A 22,219-nucleotide genomic window follows, 5' to 3' on the forward strand; every position below is an offset into this window, starting at 1 on the left:
CAAGCCAGGGCCCCCCCTCCACCACCATGAGAATGCTTGGCCCCTGTCCCCAGCAGCTAAGCTCAGACATGGAGCAAGCCCTGTTCGACTGCCAGGGGGAGTAGCCAAATGAGCAGAGGAAACACACAGGGAAAGGACTGAGTCCCCCTTTCCGCCACCCCACAGGTAACATGAGCAGGGAGGGTTGGATGGGGGCAGGGAGACTCTAGGGGGGGCAGTCAGGGGGTGGGGAGCAAGGGGGATTGGATAGGGGACGGGTATCCCAGGGGGATGGTCAGGGGGCAGAGAGCATGGGTGTTTGGATAGGATGCAGGAGTCCCTGGGAGCAGTCGGGTGAGGAGCAGGGAGGGCTGGATGGGGGTTCCTGAAGGCTGAATGGGGGCAGGGTCCAGGCCACGCCACACTGTTTGGGGCAGCATAGCCTCCCCCGACAGCCATCCCTACCTGGCCACCATACAATTTTTGTACCCTAGGGCCAAAACGTTTGCCCACCCCTGTTCTAAACCAAATAGCAATGTTTACTTTCATTTTTGGTCCTCTAGGAGCAATTGTTTTCTAGGGATAAGACTAAAGAATCATTCAGCTCCTTTTCTGAAAGAGAATATTAAAAAGGGCAAGTTAAATAAATTAAGAGGAAAATGTTAGACTTCCAGACAGAGTAGCAGACACATTAGTGCCCACTACAGCATTATTAAGACAGCTGCGCATTTGTGTATATGAAGTATTCTCCACCTCTGCAAGTTAAATCTAGGTATGAAAGTAACATTATTATTATTTTTTTTGCCAACAACTGAGGTATAACAGAATATGATGAGAGCAAGGGTTGGTTTATTAGATTTTAAAGGGAAACATTAGAATCAGATCACTACATTCCCATGAAATTAAATGACTAGTATGACCATCACCCTTTGAGCCACAAATAAAATACAAGCCTGTCAAGTTGGTTCTTAGAATTGGCTTCCATTTGGCACAAGAGAAAAGTTAGCTTTCCAGTTGTTGGACATGCTGTAATATGTCCAGTGACAAGCCTAGCTGCTCTCCTAAGCAGGCGGTCTCTTCTTTAAGCCAAGCGAGGGTTGGCCTTTCAGAATGTGTGTGTTCTTTTGTCCTCTTCCAACTGTCAGACTGCAAGGAGTCGGCCCCACCATTACTCCTGCAAGAGTTTTCACTCAACTCAGACTCATTTTCACAGAGTCTTCCAGTTTCAGTTGCATCAAATTCATTCTCCACTGGAATTGTATGACTAAGGTCCATGTCCTGTACAGAATCCAATAACTCTCCAAGGTGGGGCTGTGCACTGATAGAAGTCATATACTTAAGCACACATTTTTCATACTTGCCAACTTCAGCCAGGAGGTTATTTATTTTACTCAGCAAAGCAGAAATTTGTCCATTAAGGTGACACCAAGACAAGAGTGCACTGAAAAGAAAAACAAAACAGATGGAAATAAAAGTGATTCTGTACACCTTCAGTGAGTTGCATGTTTGCTTGAGGTTGGGTGAAAAGGTGACCAAAGTTAAAAAGTAATTCCATTTTTGTATGGTTTCAGAGTAACAGCCGTGTTAGTCTGTATTTGCAAAAAGAAAAGGAGTACTTGTGGCACCTTAGAGACTAACCAATTTATTTGAGCATAAGCTTTCGTGAGCTACAGCTCACTTCATCGGATACATACTGTGGAAAGTGTAGAAGATCTTTTTATAGACACACAAAGCATGAAAAAATACCTCCTCCCACCCCACTCTCCTGCTAACAATAGCTTATCTAAAGTGATCACTCTCCTTACATGATAATTAAGGTGGGCCATTTCCAGCACAAATCCAGGGTTTAACAAGAACGCCTGAGGAGGGTGGCGGGGGGGGGTAGGAAAAAACAAGGGGAAATAGGTTACCTTGTATAATGACTTAGCCACTCCCAGTCTCTATTCAAGCCTAAGTTGATTGTATCAAATTTGCAAATGAATTCCAATTCAACAGTTTCTCGCTGGAGTCTGGATTTGAAGTTTTTTTGTTGTAATATCACAACTTTCATGTCTGTAATCGTGTGACCAGAGAGATTGAAGTGTTCTCCAACTGGTTTATGAATGTTATAATTCTTGACATCTGATTTGTGTCCATTTATTCTTTTACATAGAGACTGTCCAGTTTGACCAATGTACATGGCAGAGGGGCATTGCTGGCACATGATGGCATATATCACATTGGTGGATGTGCAGGTGAACGAGCCTCTGATAGCGTGGCTGATGTTATTAGGCCCTGTGATGGTGTCCCCAGACAAATCCAGACACCAGCAAGAAACTGTTGAATTGGAATTCATTTGCAAATTTTATACAATTAACTTAGGCTTGAATAGAGACTGGGAGTGGCTAAGTCATTATGCAAGGTAACCTATTTCCCCTTGTTTTTTCCTACCCCCCACCACCCTCCTCAGACATTCTTGTTAAACCCTGGATTTGTGCTGGAAATGGCCCACCTTGATTATCATACACATTGTAAGGAGAGTGGTCACTTTAGATAAGCTATTACCAGCAGGAGAGTGGGGTTGTGGGGGGGGGGAGAGGGGTGAGAAAACCTGGATTTGTGCTGGAAATGGCCCAACTTGATGATCACTTTAGATAAGCTATTACCAGCAGGACAGTGGGGTGGGAGGAGGTATTGTTTCATGATCTCTGTGTGTATATAATGTCTGCTGCAGTTTCCACGGTATGCATCCGCTGAAGTGATCTGTAGCTCACGAAAGCTCATGCGCAAATAAATTGGTTAGTCTCTAAGGTGCCACAAGTACTCCTTTTCTTTTTGCGAATACAGACTAACACGGCTGTTACTCTGAAACCTGTCACTTTAGATAAGCTATTAGCAGCAGGAGAGTGATGGGAAGAGGTATTTTTTCATGCTTTGTGTGTATATAAAAAGATCTTCTACACTTTCCACAGTATGCATCCGATGAAGTGAGCTGTAGCTCACGAAAGCTTATGCTCAAATAAATTGGTTAGTCTTTAAGGTGCCACAAGTACTCCTTTTCTTTTTCCATTTTTGTATGTACATTTCATGCATGTGTGTTTCAGGAAGGTTCAACAGGAAAAGCTGAATATTCAGCCAAAAGTGTAGATTCAGATAACTCACTGAACCACTAAGATCCTGTTAATTTCAAGTGAGGAATGGGAGGAGGGCTAAGAATTACCACACTACATTTTTGGTTCTGAAGAACAATTGTAATAGCAACAGCCACTATCACATAGTTGTGTAGTTCCTACTACACTACTATGTATAGATGGTTGCATTGGGTTACGTACTCTTCCGTCCAAGGGCAGAACTGTGCTCCACAAGGATGCCTCAGCTAACAGAGCCAAGGGTAAGAAATGCTGAGGCAGAGTTCTCAGTGACAGGACCATGGCCCATACCTGAGAAAGTCAGACTGACCTCTAGAATGACTGTTCTGATTAAAATGCAAGACCAACTTTTTTGCTAAAGCCTTTACAGGTAACAGCATCTTTCTCACAGCCAGTTTTCAGTTAGCGCTACCTAAAGAATTATACCTGGTACTCATAGCATAGCATAGCATTTTAGGAATATTTTACATAATATAATCTGAAGTATGAAGTGATTAAGTAAAATTTTCCAAAGCACCTAGATGACTTGGGAGTCTAAATTGAATTTACTTTCAGTTTTTAAAATGGGATTTTAGCTCCAAAGTCACTTTTGAAAGTATTATCCTAAGTCTTCTCAGCAGTTGACAAACAGTAGATCCAGATTTTCATATAAACACACCACAGTCTCAAAGCTTCAACATTTACCTAAGGATCCCTTTGAGTTGGCCACAGGTCATCATCAACTCAGCACCCTGTTTGTAACCCCGATTGAAACCCTGCTGAAGTGAAAGCTCTTTCCCAGCCTCAACACCATCTCTGTAACCTTCCTGTAAGCAAGACGAAAGGTTACTGATATCAGTAATCCAGCTACAAGCAGAGATTATTTTACAAGAAATTATATACAAGAGCTCAAATCTATACAAACATTCAGGTTCTTGGAATGTGTCTTTCTAATTTAGCTAGATGCATGCAAAACTTGTATACTGTACTGTCCAGCAGAAATGAGAGAATCACAAAACTAGAAGAACAAAACAAACTTTTCTTGGTGTTTTATAAACATGATCATTTTGACTCCCTTTTTCAGAACTATATACAGTAAGGTCAAAATAATTGACTGTACTATAAAAATGTTTCTTTAGTCTACACACATAGTAACATGGATTAGAACAGCAATTCTTGTCCTCTTCCATACTGCAACCTCAAGTTTCAACAGCAAAAAAGTTTCAGGATCCCTTTTACCATCTTGCCACAAAAAAGGAATGGTTGTCACCACCCCCAGGCTGTGAAGCTATGAATGAAAACATAGAACTTGCTCTCAGAGATGTACTATTTTCTGCTCAAGGAAATTGGAGATGATGGAATTTCAACTATGAAAATATCAGATGTGGTAATACAAGGAGCTAGCATCAGGAGTATCTTGAAACAGCAGAATAAAGTTTCCTTGAAGTAGCCAAAATCCAGATGCCTTTTTCAAAGAACAATGCTCTGTCTAGGCCAGTGGTTTTCAACCTTTTTTCTTTTGCAGATCCCTAAAAAATTTCAAATGGAGGTGCTGAGCCCTTTGGAAATCTTAGACATAGTCTGCAGACAACCACAGGTTGAAAACCATTGCTCTAGTCCCATAGCAGTACCCTCCCTAATCTATGGCCCCGACCATAGCTTTCCCCCCAACCCGTTACTTTGATCAGATGTTGATCACCCAAGAGTAGAAGTTTAATGTTCCCGGCACCATGACTCATAGTGATGCTATATTTATTAAGAGTTTATCCAATGCCCATTAAAGTAAATGGCATGAGATCAAATCCTAAGGGTCTAATACAATACCAGCTGAAGTTGGAGTTTTGCCCTTCGTCTGACCCTGCAGGATTTTAAGATTTCTTTGTTAAAATGAGCCTTTATAAAAATTAATTTTTCACTGTTATTTTCAGTTCTATAGAAAGACAAATTAGAGGAATTACTACATATTGGTTACTATAGGGCTACAACGAACTGCTGATTTTTAATCTGGACCTGCCATTGATTTAAGTGGTGATTTCCACTATTTAAAAAAATGCTAAGATATGGCTCATACATCTTCATTTGCCTTGTTTAATTATATCACTCATAATTTACAAACACAGATCTCCTATCATGATACACCTGCTCTGAGTCTGAACTTTGTTTTGGTTAAATTCCATCTCTCTCTCTCCAGCCAGACAAACCAGATACCTGATAACATATGGCATTTATAGAATCATAGAGCTGGAAGGGACCTCGAGAGGTCATCTAGTCCAGTCCCCTGCACTTGTGTCAGGACTAATTATCTAGACCACTGGTTCTCAAAGCTGGTCCGCCCCGGCGGGCCGGACTGGTTTGTTTACCTGCCACATCCGCAGGTTTGTTTACCTGCCACATCCGCAGGTTCAGCTGATCGCGGCTTCAGGCCAATGGGGGTTGTGAGAAGTAGCACAGGCCAAGGGAGGTGCTGGCTACCCTTCCCGCAGCCCCCATTGGCCTGGAGCAGCGAACCGCGGCCAGTGGGAGCAGTGATCGGCTGAACCTGAGGACGTGGCAGGTAAACAAACTGGTCCAGCCCACCAGGGGCTTTCCCTGACCAAGCGGTGGACCGACTTTGAGAACCACTGATCTAGACCATTAGTGACAGGTGTTTGTCTAACCTGCTCTTAAAAATCTCCAATAATGGAGATTCCACAACCTCCCTAGGCAATTTAGTCCAGTTCTTAACAACCCTGGCAGGAAGTTTTTCCTAATGTCCAACCTAAACCTCCCTTGCTGCAATTTAAGCCTATTGCTTCTTATCCTATCCTCAGAGGTTAAGAAAAACAATTTTTCTTCCTCCTCCTGGTAACAATCTTTTTTCATACTTGAATATATATATGTTCAATGTACTATGCAAACTCATTAATACTCATAACACACTTGGGAGATAGAAACATATTATTCCCTCATTTTACAGCTGGAGCAAATGTACTCAAGGCCAAAGAGCAGGCCAGTGGCAGAACTGAGATTAGAATTCAGAAGATTCTTCCTGCCAGCCTGACCTCCCACTTTTGTCTTTTCCAAGGGAAACTGTGGCCAGGGACCATTTTGCTATCACTGTGATCTCCATCAATCAGGTGAACAGTTGCATAACTAAATTTGCATATTTTTGCCTCTGATGATCTAACCTCCTATTGAGGTTCAGGAATTTATACAAAGAACACCCATGAGTAGTTGGGGGAGTTACAAACATAAATATAGTATGCACCAAGAGCAGATTAGATATACAGAATTTTGGCTACAATTTCTCAGTTTGCAGGCACTCTCCCCCTAGAAGAATCTCAAGTGTGTTCTGGTTGGTAACATTTCCTTAATAACTCGCTCAGTTTTTAGTTTCATATGGAACAAATTGATCTACAATAACTTTTAAATAGCCATCCTCCATTTTCCCTTAAATCACTCATGCAGGTATCAATTTATATATGAAAGAAAATGGCCAAAAGGCTACTAAAAATAAAGTAACGGTTATAAAAAATACTTTGACTCTTTTCTCCATGGTGCTCTTCCATTCTTTCTGCACTAGATGCAGTTCATCAGCATCTTCATCAAACACATCCTCACTGGGCCGGCTGACTGCAGCTTTCACCCACGACATCGTAGTAGTAACAAGGATTCCAGTACATGTGGTAAAAGTGTGAGAATCTGAGCAGTTCTTCCTCCCAGGCATCAAGTTAAAACCACAGGCAGCATGTACAAGTTTTGAGGAAAAGTAACTGAAGAACCAGAAGGTCCTAGAACCTGGATGCACTTTACTATCACAGTACACCTGTAGAGATAAACAAATCAGCCTGTCAAAGAAAAGCCACCTTATAAGGTCATAATTTCAGCCATCTCTTAATTTCTTTGTTTCCAATAACAGTAACACACCTATAGAGATCAAACTTACCATCCCTATTTTAGCATCTTTTATGCCTCGATTAGAAAGATTTCTTTATATTTTGAGTAAAAGGATTAGCTGTTTCCAGCTGAAGTTTATTAAAGATTAAAAGACTAAGTGGGTTGTTTTAACTTTTGTACTGAATAAAGCACAGAGAGGCTAAAATGACTTGGCTGGATCTGTGCAATCCAGAAAATGCAGCCACTTGAAAATGGCTTAAGAGAATTACAGCAAAGTCTGTTTTATGGATTCCACTTCCAATATGCAGTCTTCATCGTAAGCAACAACTTCCAAAGTTTTTAGTATTATTTTGTTCAATCTTTAGGGAGGGGAGATGCTCTAGTAGTTAAAAGACAAGACTGGGGATCCAAGAATCCTGGCTCCTGTTCAAAGTCACACACATCACCAAACTGAGTCACTTAATGTATTTATACCTCAGTTTCCCCATCTGGAAAACATGGATAATACACATATTGCCATCTCACAGAATTGTTATCAGGCTTAAGGTATTCATGTCTGTAAAGCGCTTTGCAATCACAGAATGGAAGGCGCTATGTAAGTACCAAATATTATAGTTTAATTAAACCACCATCACTAAATGACCTGTTTTTATTGGTCCCTTAAGTACTTTCACAGCAGTCCCCAGAATTGGAAAAGCTAATAAAAAAAGGTGCAGGGGCAGAAGCAAAGAAAGAGCATGTAAACAGGAAGAAAAGAGGTCCAATAGGTCAGAGATCAATTGACTTGAACCGAAAAGAAAGAGAGGATCACTGGCTGAAATTTAGAAGACTGCTCCATAGACTGGCCCCCTGGATAACGGGACAACACAAGGAAAGCCTGAGGACAGAAATAGTAATTCCACTCCAATGCCCTATCTATTACGCCACCCTGCTTCTTCTGGGACAAAGCAATAAAGCAGACTGGAGGGACTGATGAGAGATGTATACAATACAGATATGTCTGTTCACTTGCATTCCTCTGTTACTGATAAGAGAGGTGTGGTGGTACACATTTTCATATACAAAAAGAAAAGGAGTCCTTGTGGCACCTTAGAGACTAACAAATTTATTTGAGCATAAGCTTTCGTGAGCTTGCATCAGATGCATTCAGTGGAAAATACAGTGGGGAGATTTATATACACAGAGAACATGAAACAATGGGTGTTACCATACACACTGTAACCAGAGTGATCACTTAAGGTGAGCTATCACCAGCGGGGGGGGAACGGGACGACGACGACACCCCTTTTGTAGTGACAATCAAGGTGGGCCATTTCCAGCAGTTGACAAGAACATCTGAGGGACGGTGGGAGTGGGATAAACACGGGGAAATAGTTTTACTTTGTGTAATGACCCATCCACTCCCTCTCCTGCTGGTAATAGCACATCTTAAGTGATCACTCTCGTTACAGTGTGTATGGTAATACCCATTGTTTCATGTTCTCTATGTATATAAATCTCCCCACTGTATTTTCCACTGAATGCATCTGATGAAGTGAGCTGTAGCTCACAAAAGCTTATGCTCAAATAAATTGGTTAGTCTCTAAGGTGCCACAAGTCCTCCTTTTCTTTTTGCGAATACAGACTAACACGGTGCCTACTCTGAAACCTGTCATTTTCATATACAGGCACCCATGTTATCTTCAATCCGCTCCCATTCCCAAAAGTCACACTTTTCCCACTCCCTTCCCCTATTATCACAATGCTTTCCTAGTAAACACTTTGAGACAAAGAGCACAATATGCAAGGAGAAAATAGTTTCTGTTGTCCTGTGTGCTTCACTCAATTCCTTTCCCCACACCAGGGCCACAGGAAGAGAGATAAAATGCCTTCCTAACCCCAAGCATTTAAAAATTATGAATGAGACCTCTAAATAAAATATTCACAATCCAGCTGTCTTAAAAATAATATATTTTGGGTTCACTTTATTTGCCTTTTGATGCTGGAGCCTTCAGAGTTTGCATTTTCAAGTCGTCCCTCCCCCTTCCTCCCCAACCATGCGGATTAGATTTTTTTTTAAGTGAAAGCCGAGACCCTTGGCTAACAGCACGATTACAGCCGCTGGGGATCAAGAAATATGACGTCATAACTAAATACTTGGGATGAGAGTTGGCAATCCTGAGGACCATCATCAAACCAAACCGGTCAAAAATCCCCCCAGACAAAAGTAAATTCACTCACATGAGATGAAAACAAAGCAAACAAACAAAACACTCCCCAGGACAGATATTTTAGTTATGTTTGTATTTCTCGTCTACTTCCCACACGTTATCCAGGGGGCCATCGTACATTGTGCCACACGTCGGCATTTTTACTTCTGGGGGCTCCTAATTCTGTAGTTGAAGACGACTTCCCCCTCCCAGTTTGTGCCTGATCATTTCACAGAGACAAATTCAACCTCAGTCACACACACACACGCAGAGCCTCCTCTTTCAGGCGGGGGAACTGAGATTTCTCTCCCTCCAGCGCCGACTCGCTCAACCTGCTACCCCCACACGGTCATCCCTTACCAGGAGGGCAGACTCTTCTGCCAGGGCTAGCAGCCCGCCTTGCTCGCAGGCCCCGGTGGAGAACAGAGCGCGGCCATTTTGTCTAAGGGCACGCTCCCTTCACACCCGCTGGAAGCAACGGGGGGAACAGCAGCCATCTTTGCTAAGGGCGGCCTCACCGCCACCCTCCGCGGCAGAGGATGCAGGGCAACGGGCGGCCATCTTAACAGACCGGGCTTCACACCCACTTGAGGCAATTGGGGGGAGGGGGGGGGAGAGGAGAGCGGAGTTGGCGGCCATCTTTAATAAGGGCAAAAATCGTTCCTGGGCAGCCGCAGCTCGAAAATCGCGGCCCTGGCGTCGCCTTCTCGTCAGGAGGCGGGGCTGGGGCGGGGGCGGGGGCGGGCCTTGGGGCAGCCCCCGGGTTCTACGGCCAGCTTGGCACGCTTGTGCCCGGTGGCCGGGCTGGGAGCGCCTCAGACCCTTGCGGGGAGGTAACCGTGGCAACAGGGATTAAATCCCGGCCAGAGAGGACGCGCCCCGGGGAGCGGAGCTGGGGCAGCAGCTGCAGCTCACCTCACCCCACCCCCGCCCCTCCCTGTCATGAGACAGACTTAAAAATAATAAGAGTTGAAGACAGATAAAGGAGTGACTAAAACATGCGTTCTTTTGCTTTGTCTTTTGAGCCTTAAAGGTGCACGTGGATCACGCTTTCAAATGTGCTCCATTACCAGGAAGTGCAAAATGCAAAAAAAAAAAAAAAAAAGTTGAGATTCTCATCTAATCACTTGACTCCAGGAGGTGGGTCTCTAAGAAACACCAATATTGTGCTAGGGTTGTCGCCTGTCTGGGTTTTACCTGCACAGTCCACTTTTTGGCTTTTGTGTCGGGGTGCCCAGGTGCCTGGTTTTCAACAGGACACCAAAATCCTGGTTACGGGGTGTGGGGGAAGGCGCCGGACCATTAACCTTTGCTGGCCCCTGCTCAGCTGGAGCTGCCTCCTACCTGAGGCGGGGCCTCAGGAGTCTGGTTACCAGCAATTAGAAAAGTGGCACTCCTACCTGAGATTCATGCTAAAATTCTCAAGAGCTGGCAACACTGCGTGTGACCTGCCTCTGGAAACCAACCTTGTTGCGGGTTTTTTTTGCCATTGCCATTGCCATTGCCAGTCCCCAAGGACCACCTGATGCCACAAGTGGATCATGGGGCCAACAGCTTGACTCACAGGGACTGTGTGATGATTCGTGGTGCCCTTGAGCTGTCAATATGGATTGTGTAGTGCCTAGAACCACTATGGAGACAATACTAATGTGTCTGATGCTCCGATGTGAACATCATAGAGGGAACTGGGGATAGAACAGAGTCACTTTATACCCTTAGCTGTGTCTGTGAAATGCATGATGCCACAGAACTATCTAGGAAAAACCACTCTCCAGATATGTAAAAACAAGACCTCAACATCCCAAAACCAAAAACCAACTAACTCCCCAAGCTCCCATGATCATACTGTGACAATGAGGGCCCAGACACCACAAGGGGAGAACAGGGGATTTGAACCCTAAAGAATAAGTAGTTGAATTAACTGATTATATAAAATGTTATTGTACTATAAAAGTATATTGACTCAGGTCTTTTATGAAAGCTTGTAATGTTCTGAACTTGATGGTCATTATGAGATATGTCTACAGACCGTGGTAATATATTTATGTATTTGTGTAGATATACAACTTTGCTCATAACTTGTTCTGCAACATTCAGATCCACGTCACACCAGGGCAGTTAGGCAGGGAGGGGCTGCCTCCCCAACCCAAGGCAACTAGCTCTAAGCACCTAGTATTTTACAACCCTGGGAAGGACCAATGATGGGCCATTAGAGTTAATGGGAAAATGTTGAAACATTCTGGCTAGAATTTCCCCTATCTGAATAACCATGAATCATCATAGTCAGAGAAAGAGAGGGGAAAAAAGGAGAAATCCTTTTAAAAAAGAAGGGGTTTGAACTGAAGACTATCCAGAAACTGAGGCCTGGTGTACACGACACAGGTCAACGTGAGGCAGGTTACATTGACCCAATTATGTCAATGTATGCACTACAGCCTTGTCCCTCAGATGTAAGTGCCCTACTACACCAACATTATAACTCCATCTCCATGAGAGCCATAAGGCTTATGTCTCAGCAGAGCTAGTGGAAAATCACAGGTGACAAGACAGTGCTTGGAGTTACATAGGCGAGTCATATGTCCATGCATGACTCCACTTAGACAGAGTAGGAAACCATTACCTGTACCCTAGACAGAATGTTCACAAGACAGTCCATTCAGTGTAGATGGGCATCTTCCACTGTGAGTTAAGTGTCATTTTGATGAGCCACTTAATCTGAATAGTCCCTCCAAGATGTGCTGGCTAATTACCTTGTGGACGTTACCCCAGGAGCAAGCATTTGAAATCCAGGTATAGAGCCAATACTCATAACTTCAAATACAAAAATGATACATTTATACAAATAGCAGAATTATATTCAGCGAGTCATAACCTTTCCACAGACACCTTACTTGACAACCTTTGTACAAGATTTGTTGCAAATATATAACAGTGGTTGCAACAATGACCTATATGGTCATATTTTAATCAGATAATGTCACCCAAGGGCACAAAGGATTTGCCAGACAGGATCAGTCCATCAGATTAGATATGCTGCTTCTCATACTGGCTTAAACCATACATGATGCTCTAGATAAGCCACGGCTTCTCATCAACAACTAACTTCCTCCCTTTCACTCATTAATATCCATCTTTCTTTAGTTCATCCACCCAATTCTACAAAACAGGAGACAAATAGTTAGTTCTGGCTCCTATTTTCAAAAGAAATACAAACAATTCAATTACACCACTCTTGTGAGTAAAGGTTACAGGATTAGAGCTCAAGTGAAAGAAGCAGGCAAAGGTTGAGTGTTTTTACACTTGGTATTTGGGCTGCTCTGGGGGTTGATGCAGCCCCTGGCATAAATTAGAATAGACAAGGGCTCCCTATTGTCTGCTTTGCAGTTCAGGACAGCCCAGACTCTCACTACAAAAACTTTTATTGCAATCCTCTATTGCCCCTGGGACATCACTTGTGCTAAGGCTTATGATGGAACCATGGTAGGGCCACTTACGGTGACTCTGTGCTGTACATGTGCTGGGGAAATTCTACTCTAACTGTGATATGTTGTTGTAGCAGTGTATGGGGCTGAGGTAGGGGATGGACTTAAGTGATGGTTGAGTTCAGTGCAGGGACAATGATAGCTAAGGTAAAGAAGAATAGAACCAGATGAGTAAATAAGCCGCTGTTGAGCAATGTGAAGTGTGGAGAACCTCAAGGTATAATATAATCAACAGTGTTACTGCAAGGGTTTGGGCACACCAGTCCTTCCTAGATGTTTGGTGGTTTGGTGGCTTTCTGTGTACCGTGAGTTTAGAGACAAGGGATGTAGACTCATCAGGCTCTAAAGGCTCTTGAGTAACAGATCATTACTGTTCTAAAGCTGCCAGAAACCAAACGGTGCAATGACCCTAGGCACAATGACTTTAAGTTACAATAAAGAATCAATCCAAGAGTTCCTAAACCCTTCCCCTATGGGCAATATGGTACAAGGATATAAAGGTAACCGTGTCTCACTATATACATCCTCCAGTCTGCAGGCCATTGCCCTATATCCTCCTGCCAATAATGAGATGTGGGTGCCCAGCTCTCATGTTGCCTGCTCCGCAGCCTTCCCTCTACAGGTAGTTTCCATGTTGCTGCCTCCAGCCTGCTACTCCTGCTCACATGCAGCCTACGGGTACACTACAGATGCTATGGCGACACAGCTACAGTGCTACAGTAGCACCATTGTGTAGACACGTGCTACAGTGACCAAAAGTTTTTTTTCCATTGGTGTAGTTAACCCACCCCCCTCAAGAGGCGGTAACTAGGCTGATGGAAGAATTAGGGTGACCAGATGTCCTTATTTTATAGGGACAATCCTGATATTCAGGGCTTTGTCTTATATCTGGTCTATAAGCAGCTTAGGTTGCCTTAACTATGTCCCTGCACGGTGTAGCTAGGTAGATCTAAATTTTAGGTGTAGAGGCCAGGCCTATGGTTCCCTCCTGAGCCTGGTCCCTCTCTGACCTCAGTATATTATTTATTTTTCTTGTACACTGGTGATTATGGAGCGTTCTACTAGCTTGATGTTGAGCTAGGTCATTCAGTGACCTCCACTGTCTAGATCCTTTCCCTCCAGCCCAATCAGGGAGGATGGAAGATACCCAGTAGGGAGCCAGCAGGGTTAATTTGAATGCCATAGACTTAATGTGATTTTAAATATTGCATCTCCTAGCACAGGAGGCAACACCTGAAATTAACCAACAAAAGAGTTAAAACTGAACCCCTAGATAGGGTGACCAGACACCAAATGTGAAAAATCGGGACGGGGGTGGGGGGTAACAGGAGCCTATATAAGAAAAAGACCCAAAAATCAGGACTGTCCCTATAAAATCGGGACACCTGGTCACCCTATCCCTAGTGATGATTATGGTATGTCATGGCAACATGTATATTACCTAGCTCTTTCATAGCACCTTCTATTCAGAAATCTCAACGTACTGGACAAGCATTAACAAACCAAGTCACACAACACTCCTGTGAGGAAGGTAAAGGATACTGTACTTAGGAAACATTTCACCTCCCTTTGGGACTATTTCCCTTGCTTAACAGCACCCAGCACCACTGCACAACAGGTTAGGACAAAATATCCCACTGAAAGTGGAGGAAGAATATAGAGAAGTGGAATTTAGCTATCAGAGCTGGAATTTTGCCGGGATACCAGGGCTAACACCCTAACTTTTGCAACTTTTGACATTAAACTATGGCCTTGATTTACTCAAAGGGAGCAATGTTACTTCTGAATCACCAGAAGTATTTGTTTCCTCACCTACACTAAGCTTTTTCCCGCCCACATGCTGACCCATTTGTTTTGTGAGATCCATAGTACAAGACTAAAGCTGCAGGTTGTATATCCCCCCGCCCCCTTATTCCCTATTATTAAACAACATCTAAACTAGTTTGTCCTTGAACTTTGCCACAATTTTCTGCCATCTCCACCCCAACACTCCCAATCATTTAAAAAGAAGGGGAAGTTATTCTTTCCCTTCTCCTTGTATTACAAAAGAAAGTGACATTTGCCAGTCTATTTTAAACAAAGGTGTAGAACAACCTTGTTATTCTTCCTTCTTGCAGAATCATAACCACTTTAGGACCTACTATTGAATATTCCACAGACAACAGAGAGGTTTGGCTTTTGCTGAATTCTAAGTGGGAATGGATAAGCATGAAAATAAAATATTTTCCACCCCACCCCCCCTATTTCCCCCAGATTTGCTTTGAGCTTCCCAAGGGAAACCAGCCTCACAGCTTGAAAAACTCTACTCTGAACTGTGTGTTCAACATAGCAGCTGATACAGTTTATTAATACTGACTTACTTTGTCTCATCCAGTCAATTGCCTTGATTTGCTTCTAAAATAATTGGGTTTTGTTCAGCCCATAGATACTTTTCATGTTCAGTCTGGAATTTATATTAACGTATATTATATTATTAAATACACACCTCCTGATATTCCTAACTGTTTACAGGGATAAAAACTGAAATCTTATTACAATGAGAGCTATTCATCATGAAATTACAATGCATGAATAGGAAAATATTACAGCAATAAGGAGAAGATATACATTGCAATATGATAAATACTAACATCTTAGTTGTTTACTTGTAGCTATTGTGTGGCTATAGTTTTAATACTGGCAATGCCTCTTGCTATTCCTCAAGTCCCCAAAACACTGAAAAGACCATATATCTGTGGCTTACAGATATCCCTCAGTTTGGAGCTACTGTCTCTGTCTCTTTACTTATGTTTCTTGACACGTAGAGCTGGCTTGCTGTGTTTGCACAATCATTGATCTGGATGTGCAAATAATGATTGTAAATGTAATTGATCTGAGGAAAATGCTTTATTCCTGTAGTGAATTTCCCTGAAGAATCATATATTTAGTCAAATCACACTGCCTTTACATCACAAAACTTGCTGTGTTTCACAGGAGAGAAATGGCAGCTTTTTTCCTTTGGCTTTTTAGAAGACAAGTTACTCTCTCTTTTTAATTCTTTGTATAAACTCAGGCAAATGTTGAGAGAGACCACAAGAATAGCAATTGTATAATGCTGATGCACTTGACTGAACTGCATGTAACTGGGCTAAAAAGTATAAAAGATAAACCGTGGAATATACTGATTTCATTTCTAGCTATATCCATTAAAACAGTTCTAAGTATCAGAGGGGTAGTCGCGTTAGTCTGTATCCACAAAACCAACTGTTTTTAAAACAGTTCTGAGAGTGGTAGTGGACAGTTCCCGAAAGAACTAGTTAGAATATGACATTACCACTCTTCTGGATTCCACTCTCAGTCCTGTAAGGTACTGAGGTGCTCAGCCCTTCACAACTGTCATTGATGTCAATATGAGTTGAAGGAGCACCCCTCTTTACAGGATCAGGATCCAGCTAAGCAAAAAACAATCATGCCACAGTGCATGGCCTGAAGATTACTGGCTAGCTAGGAAGAGTTTAACCCATAGTTATTCATGCCTTTGGTCCTTTGCATTTTTTCACAGGAATTATATATGTACAGCTACATCCAGTCATCTGTGTATATTTAGCCAGTTGCATTTTCCCAGAGGTCAAAACAAAACCAGTTCTATCTACAGTACACAAGAACTTTTCTGGTGTAATTATTATGGGCCAGAGTCTGTCACCTTCATTCACTCTGAGACGTACCTTATTACACAAGTAGAAATTGATTTCAGTGGCTCTACTCATGGAGTAAAGCAGGGGTGGCGAATCTGTGGCTCCGGAGCCACATGCGGCTCTTCAGAAGTTAATACGTGGCTCCTTGTAAAGGCACCGACTCCGGTGCTGGTGCTACAAGTGCCAACTTTCCAACTTGTCAGGGGGTGCTCACTGCTCAACTCCTGGCTCTTTGATAGGCACTGCCCCGACTTCACCCCTTCCCGCCCCCTCCCCTGAGCCTGCTGTGCCCTTGCTCCTCCCCTCTCCCCACCCCAGAGCCTCCTGCACACCACGAAACAAGTGCAGGGAGGGAGGGGGAGGCGCTGATTGGTGGGGCTGCCGGTGGGTGAGAGGCGCTGGGAGAGCGGGTGTCGGGGAGTGGATGGGGGGCTGCTGACATATTACTGTGGCTCCTTGGCAATGTACATTGGTAAAGTCTGGCTCCTTCTCAGGCTCAGGTTGGCCACACCTGGAGTAAGGTATCACTCAGCAGGAGGTACAGCAAGGGTACAGAATCTGAACTTTTGTTATGACCCCTTTTAGACAGGACCAGATTTTCAGCAGCTCAGTAGTCTCTAGTTCTTTAAGAATTTTCAAACTGTGGTGATCATATGTTAGGGCCCAAACTTTTGGTGATCATATTACATACTATTGGCCTGATCTTGCCTTCCTTTGCTCATCCAAAATTTCCAATGACTGCAGGGGAGGCTTGGGGAAATCAGGCTTGGCCTCTCACACTTTCAATAGCAACAACTCTTCAGAAAAGTGGGATAGTCTTTAGTTTTGCATGAAATCAAGTACGTGCAAATCAAGTACGTGCCTTTGAGGGGCTGGGTAGAGATTTTATAATTACTTAGTGCATTAGCTACCTCACTTATTCATCACTCAACTGCTGTATGAGGAATGAGGTAATTGTATATTATCAAATGAAAACATACTTACCATCCCATAATTATATGGGACTAAATTCAGAGGGGAGGTGTTTGGTGCTAGAAGTTATTGGTTAGTGGGTCTAATGGAAACTAATTTGGGGCAACTTACACACTGAGAGGCTGCAAGGAGTAAGGATAAATTCTGTGGCCTGTGTTGTGCAGGAGGTCAGACTAGATGATCATAATGGTCCCTTCTGACCTAAATATCTATGAATCTATGAATTTACACTTTCATACACCCTTGTTAGTTGCTTTTACTGCTACTTCCCATATATGCGTCACTTCTGAATTTGCCTCAGATAGGTATTGCTCTGTAATATCTTTAGCTGCACATTACAAAAGAGGTGAAAAATGGTGTTTGCAATGGGAACTGAGTTGTAACCTTAATGATGTAGAGATTCCAAACTGATGGCACTATTGGGTAAAACTATCACAATGTCACGTGCCTGTGGATTAGTGTCCATATTTATATGTATTATTTAGATGAACTATCAGGTATGATTGACAGTCAGTTCTGACTGGGAACTTTAGCAAAAATGCATAAGTGAAATTTCCTAGAGGTGTTTTAGGGTGGTTCTAAATAGCCTGACTAACTTAATTCTCTCTGTTTAAGAGCTGTCATATTCTACTCAGGAGCATCTTTTTTTCAGGATTTTTAGCAGAAACATTTCCAATTTAATAAAAAGACTGATTTAATAATTTTAGCTAAGCAAAACCCAGAGCTTCTCAGAAAACCTGTTTAGCACATGTGAAATTGCTACCATTTTTTTTTCTAATGGCATGAGAACAAGCAGTTTATAAATACTTTAGTGATATGCTGAGGACTGCATTTTATCCTCATGGAATGCTATGTCAAAAGAAAATTCTCAGAATATATTAAGGCAGTGATACAGTATAATTTATGGTTTCTTGAAAACCTGAAATAGTTACCCATCTCTCACACCCACATCCACTCATTTGGGAATGTCTGCTTTTCTGAATTACCACCTCTAAACATCACCGATTTTCAATTCTCAAAGGATGACACCTAAAGTTTGTATGTCAAACAATAAGTATATGCCTGTGTGTTTGTGTTTTATAGGTATGTATTTTTACTCTGCTATCTTTGTGCCTCTTATAGAGACTCCAAAAAGATCAGGGGCATATTTCAAATTCACATCAATAAGGACTCCAGGCTCTGTTATAAGGTTTTCATTCAACTCCATCCCTTAGAATCTTGTAAGTAATCTCTTGGATATCCTACAGGCTCTCTTTCATAAAGCTTTTAACACAGAGTTGAGCAGGTTGCGTGTCTGAAGTTGCCTGATTGAAATGCCAATATTCTACTCTCTATGCTCTGAAATTTACTATCACAATAAAACAGACACCTTCCCCTGCATACCAAACTGAGCTGGCTAGGAAGAACAACCACTGAAACCCCGCATTGATTTCATGGATCTGGTTTAATTGATAGCAGCACTCAATTCTTTCTACTGTCTTATTCCATTCATTGTCTCCCTCTCCTGGCAGTTCAGACTGGACTCACTATACAGCAAATCTGATACCGAATTGCTGCAATTCTCCACCCTGCAAAGAAAGGAGTCAAATTATTGTTGGATGATAAATAACTAATCTCTTTATTTTTCCCTCCAATTCTTTTTGGTATTATTTACACTTCCCTCCCCCCCACACATAATTGCCTCTAATGAGGGACAGTATGATGCATTGCTTGAGACAACGGGGGCTAAATGCTGTGACCCAAGAGGTCCCTAGCAGTCCTAGGTTCCTGTGATGGTGTGGATTGATGGCATGCATTTCCCTTCCTGAACCCCAAATCATTGGGGCTAGAACTGGTAGAATACTGTAAAAATATTTTTTAATAACTTATTAAATGATTGATGGGGGGGGATCACAATTTATTTGAATATTAGTCAACCACCTACAATGCTGTTCAAGTAATTTTAAAAAGCGTGTGACTAATTATTCAGTTACTGAAGGCACAAAAATTTGTTGACAATGTTATTTGTAAATATTATCCAACCAGCTCTAATCAGGAACTTGACGGGGATGCCAGAGGAGATGTGGACCTGCTGGTTTGAGCAGAGGTGCTGAGGCAGCAACTACAGGGGAGAGAAATATATACCATACTCCATATGATGAACTGGTATCTGTGTCGATAAACTCCTCTGCACACAGCTGCAGGCCAAAACGGGGTGTACTCTGTGTGTGTGTGGCAGAGGTGAGGGGCAGCATAGGAGATTGAGAAAGGTTGGGGCAGTAGTGCTGCTGAACCCACATCCCACTGTAGAAATTAAGAGTACAGAAGCAGTTGGCTTGAAAAGAAATGGTACTTGTGAGAGGGGCAATAATAGAACTTTGCTACTGCTGTACACACAAGATGGTGACTTCGGGGGGGGGCGGGGGCGGGAGAAGTAGGATACATACAGGGGGGAAAATTAACATTTCCTAAGTTGTAAGCACTTTTTTGCAGTTCTAATGTTCTTGTAATGTGGTACTGATTATACACAAGAATGTTAATGTATTCATGGCACAAATCCAGTTTGAATCATGTGTTTGACCCTTATTATAGTAGTGTCTACAGGGCCCCAACTGAGATCAGAGCCCTGTGGTCGCAGACATCGTGTGTAGGGATGAGGAAGGAATGCCTTTTTCCTGTGTTTGTTGTGCTAAGTGCTGTTCAAGTCCTGGTCCATGTCCGGCACTCCTAGTCACTAGAGTAACACAAAGAAACAAAAACAATAATAATACTAATAAACTCTTTGATCATCATCTAAAATAGTTACTTTGTTCAGAGCTAAAAATAGCTCTTAATTTTACTTGTTAATAAAACAATGAAAGCTAGACCCCTCCTCCAGGGGGGTTCCAGGGCAGGGGTCATATCACCAGAATGGAGCATACCAGCATACAGGCATCACTTGGGTTGGGAGCCAGCAAGGGTATATATCAGGAACTGCCAGACAAACAAAAAAGGTCTATTAGTTATGTGCTGGATGCCACTTTCCCCCCCTCAGTCAGCATTCAAACCCATAACTCTAAAATTGCTGGATCTTTTTCTAAGCATTTGCGAGCACCCCTGTTAAGAGGAATACAGATCATGTGTAAGACTATCTACACGTTATAAAGCCCTTGGTAAGAATTTGGTAATATGGCATTCACTAGCATGCTGTACACCAAGTTACTAAATTATATAGCAGCATATATTACTCATTCATTAAATATAAATAAATAATTTAAAAATTATCCTTAATTTATAGTGCTACTGAAATTACATCCCATCCCTCTGAATACACATGGGGAACTTTCTGTCTAATTTCTTCATTCCAAATTCCTCATTACAGTCAGCAGTATTAAAAGAAAATTGGAGAATAGTGGATAAATCATTATGTATTTATTATTTTGTCAGGAAAAAAGAAAGAGACTCTTTGTCACGAGACTGAAACAATTCTAGGTAGACTGCACTTTGTCTCTTGGATCTTCCTGGTCTGCCATTTGTAAGAAGAGGCAATGTTTATTTCCCTTTTCATCCAGCTGGCTCTGATAGCAAATTTGTGAGGAATCAGGGACATGGCTTTGCCTCTTGCCCATCCCCCTTGCAGTGCTAGCCAAGTGCAGTCCTTGGATGAAATCCTGATCCTACTGAAGTCAATGGCAAAATGTCTACTGACATCAATGGGGCAGATTTTCAACCTTTGTGCTCAAGTGCGAGGCACAATCTAGCCATTAGTATTTAACTGCAGGGCATTTTTTGTGTAGGAATGGTTTTTAAAATGTTCAAAAAAGTATTACATGTCTAGTGGTTCAGGCCAAATGGATGACAATAGATTTTAGATTATTCATGAAGAAAAGTGAACTTCCTTGGTGTCCTGGAGGCTTGGTCTGTCCAGCAGGGGTTGCCCCCATTTGCCCAGTGGGGGGTTGATGCATCCTGTCATCAAGATTCCCTGCTAAGTCAAGTGATCACGATCACCAACTCTAGATCCCTGGGTGGGCAGAGCACACTGTCAGTGTATAGACTCTGAGCCTCCTGGCTGGGGCAAACAATAGCAGTTTGGGGGCTCTAACCCCCCGGATGAAGCAGAGCAAACAAACAGTCTATATCAAGAGTCCCCAGCAGCCATGCCTAGTGGCAAGTGCAGGGGGTTGGCGTTGGGGAAGCTGGGCCCACCCTCCTATACCAGGTTCTGACGCAGGGCCCTATGAAGCTGGTACACTTCCTAGGAAGGGTTCAAGCCTTGGCTCCTAAACATGTTCCCTGGGTCACTTCTACCATAAAGCCCATGTCGGGCATCTCCTCAGCTGGCAGCCCCTCAGTGGCCCCACCAGTCTCCATGGTTGCCTGTCCCTTCACAGCCTCAGCAATCTGGAGAGTCGACGGTTCCTCTGACAGTCCTCCGACTGAGCTGTGCTGAAGGGGTGCTGAAACAAATTTTATAGTGGAGGTGCTAAGAGCCATTGACCCAAACCCTGTATATAATGGAAACCACTTCAAGCGAGGGGGGTCTCCAGCACCCCAAACACCCGTAGTTCCAGCACCTATGCTGGGCTGTCTCCTTTTATCTGTCCCCTCGACCTGGAGCATGCACAGCAGGGGCAAGGAGGGGGCTTGGTCTTTTGGGCCCACAGAGATTGGTCAGCTTCCGGTTGGGCCAATGTGGGGTTGATATACCCAATGGCATGTATAATAATTTCACATCAGCCTAATTAATTTATATCAGATATTCGCTTTGGGTCTGGTAACGTGGCTTGATTCTTCCTCAGCAGGATACAAGTTATTTATATTCTGTAGGGAGAAAAAAAGTGAGCCTAAATAAGAGTTAGGTATTAATTAGAGAGTTTATGGTAGTGTTCAACCTACAGAATATATGGTAGAATTCACCCTGAACTGAATCTTTATGGCTGAATATCATGTCTGTTATGAGACAGCATGAGACGTGGTGA

At 42.8% G+C, this 22,219-nt stretch overlaps 1 protein-coding gene across 2 annotated transcripts; it reads right to left on the reverse strand.

Annotated features, from left to right (window-relative positions):
* Positions 1-808: 808 nt before the first annotated feature.
* Positions 809-9,642, reverse strand: YAE1 (YAE1 maturation factor of ABCE1). 2 transcript variants are annotated; one of them, XM_084621023.1, is made up of 4 exons: positions 9,512-9,642; positions 6,604-6,891; positions 3,792-3,913; positions 809-1,420 (listed from the first exon to the last, which is right to left on the reverse strand). In XM_084621023.1, exons 2-4 carry the CDS (start codon positions 6,790-6,792, stop codon positions 982-984), a joined length of 750 nt encoding a protein of 249 aa, XP_084477149.1. In that variant the 5' UTR covers positions 6,793-6,891; positions 9,512-9,642; the 3' UTR covers positions 809-981. The 2 variants fall into 2 exon arrangements, with proteins under 2 accessions (XP_084477149.1, XP_084477150.1); XM_084621024.1 differs by lacking the exon at positions 9,512-9,642 and adding an exon at positions 9,183-9,206.
* Between the last annotated feature and the right edge of the window lie 12,577 nt (positions 9,643-22,219).

Source organism: Lepidochelys olivacea, assembly GCF_965140295.1.
Source record: "Lepidochelys olivacea isolate rLepOli2 genome assembly, chromosome: 2".
Classification (NCBI taxonomy): Eukaryota; Metazoa; Chordata; order Testudines; family Cheloniidae; genus Lepidochelys; species Lepidochelys olivacea.

Coding starts and splice junctions, on each gene's coding strand:
- YAE1 (XM_084621023.1), bottom strand. CDS start 6,792: ATGCCTGGGAGGAAGAACTGCTCAGATTCTCACACTTTTACCACATGT. Junction 3,914..6,603: donor CCATGGAGAAAAGAGTCAAA/GTATTTTTTATA, acceptor TCTTGCTTACAG/GAAGGTTACAGAGATGGTGT. Junction 1,421..3,791: donor CAACTCAAAGGGATCCTTAG/GTAAATGTTGAA, acceptor TTTTCTTTTCAG/TGCACTCTTGTCTTGGTGTC.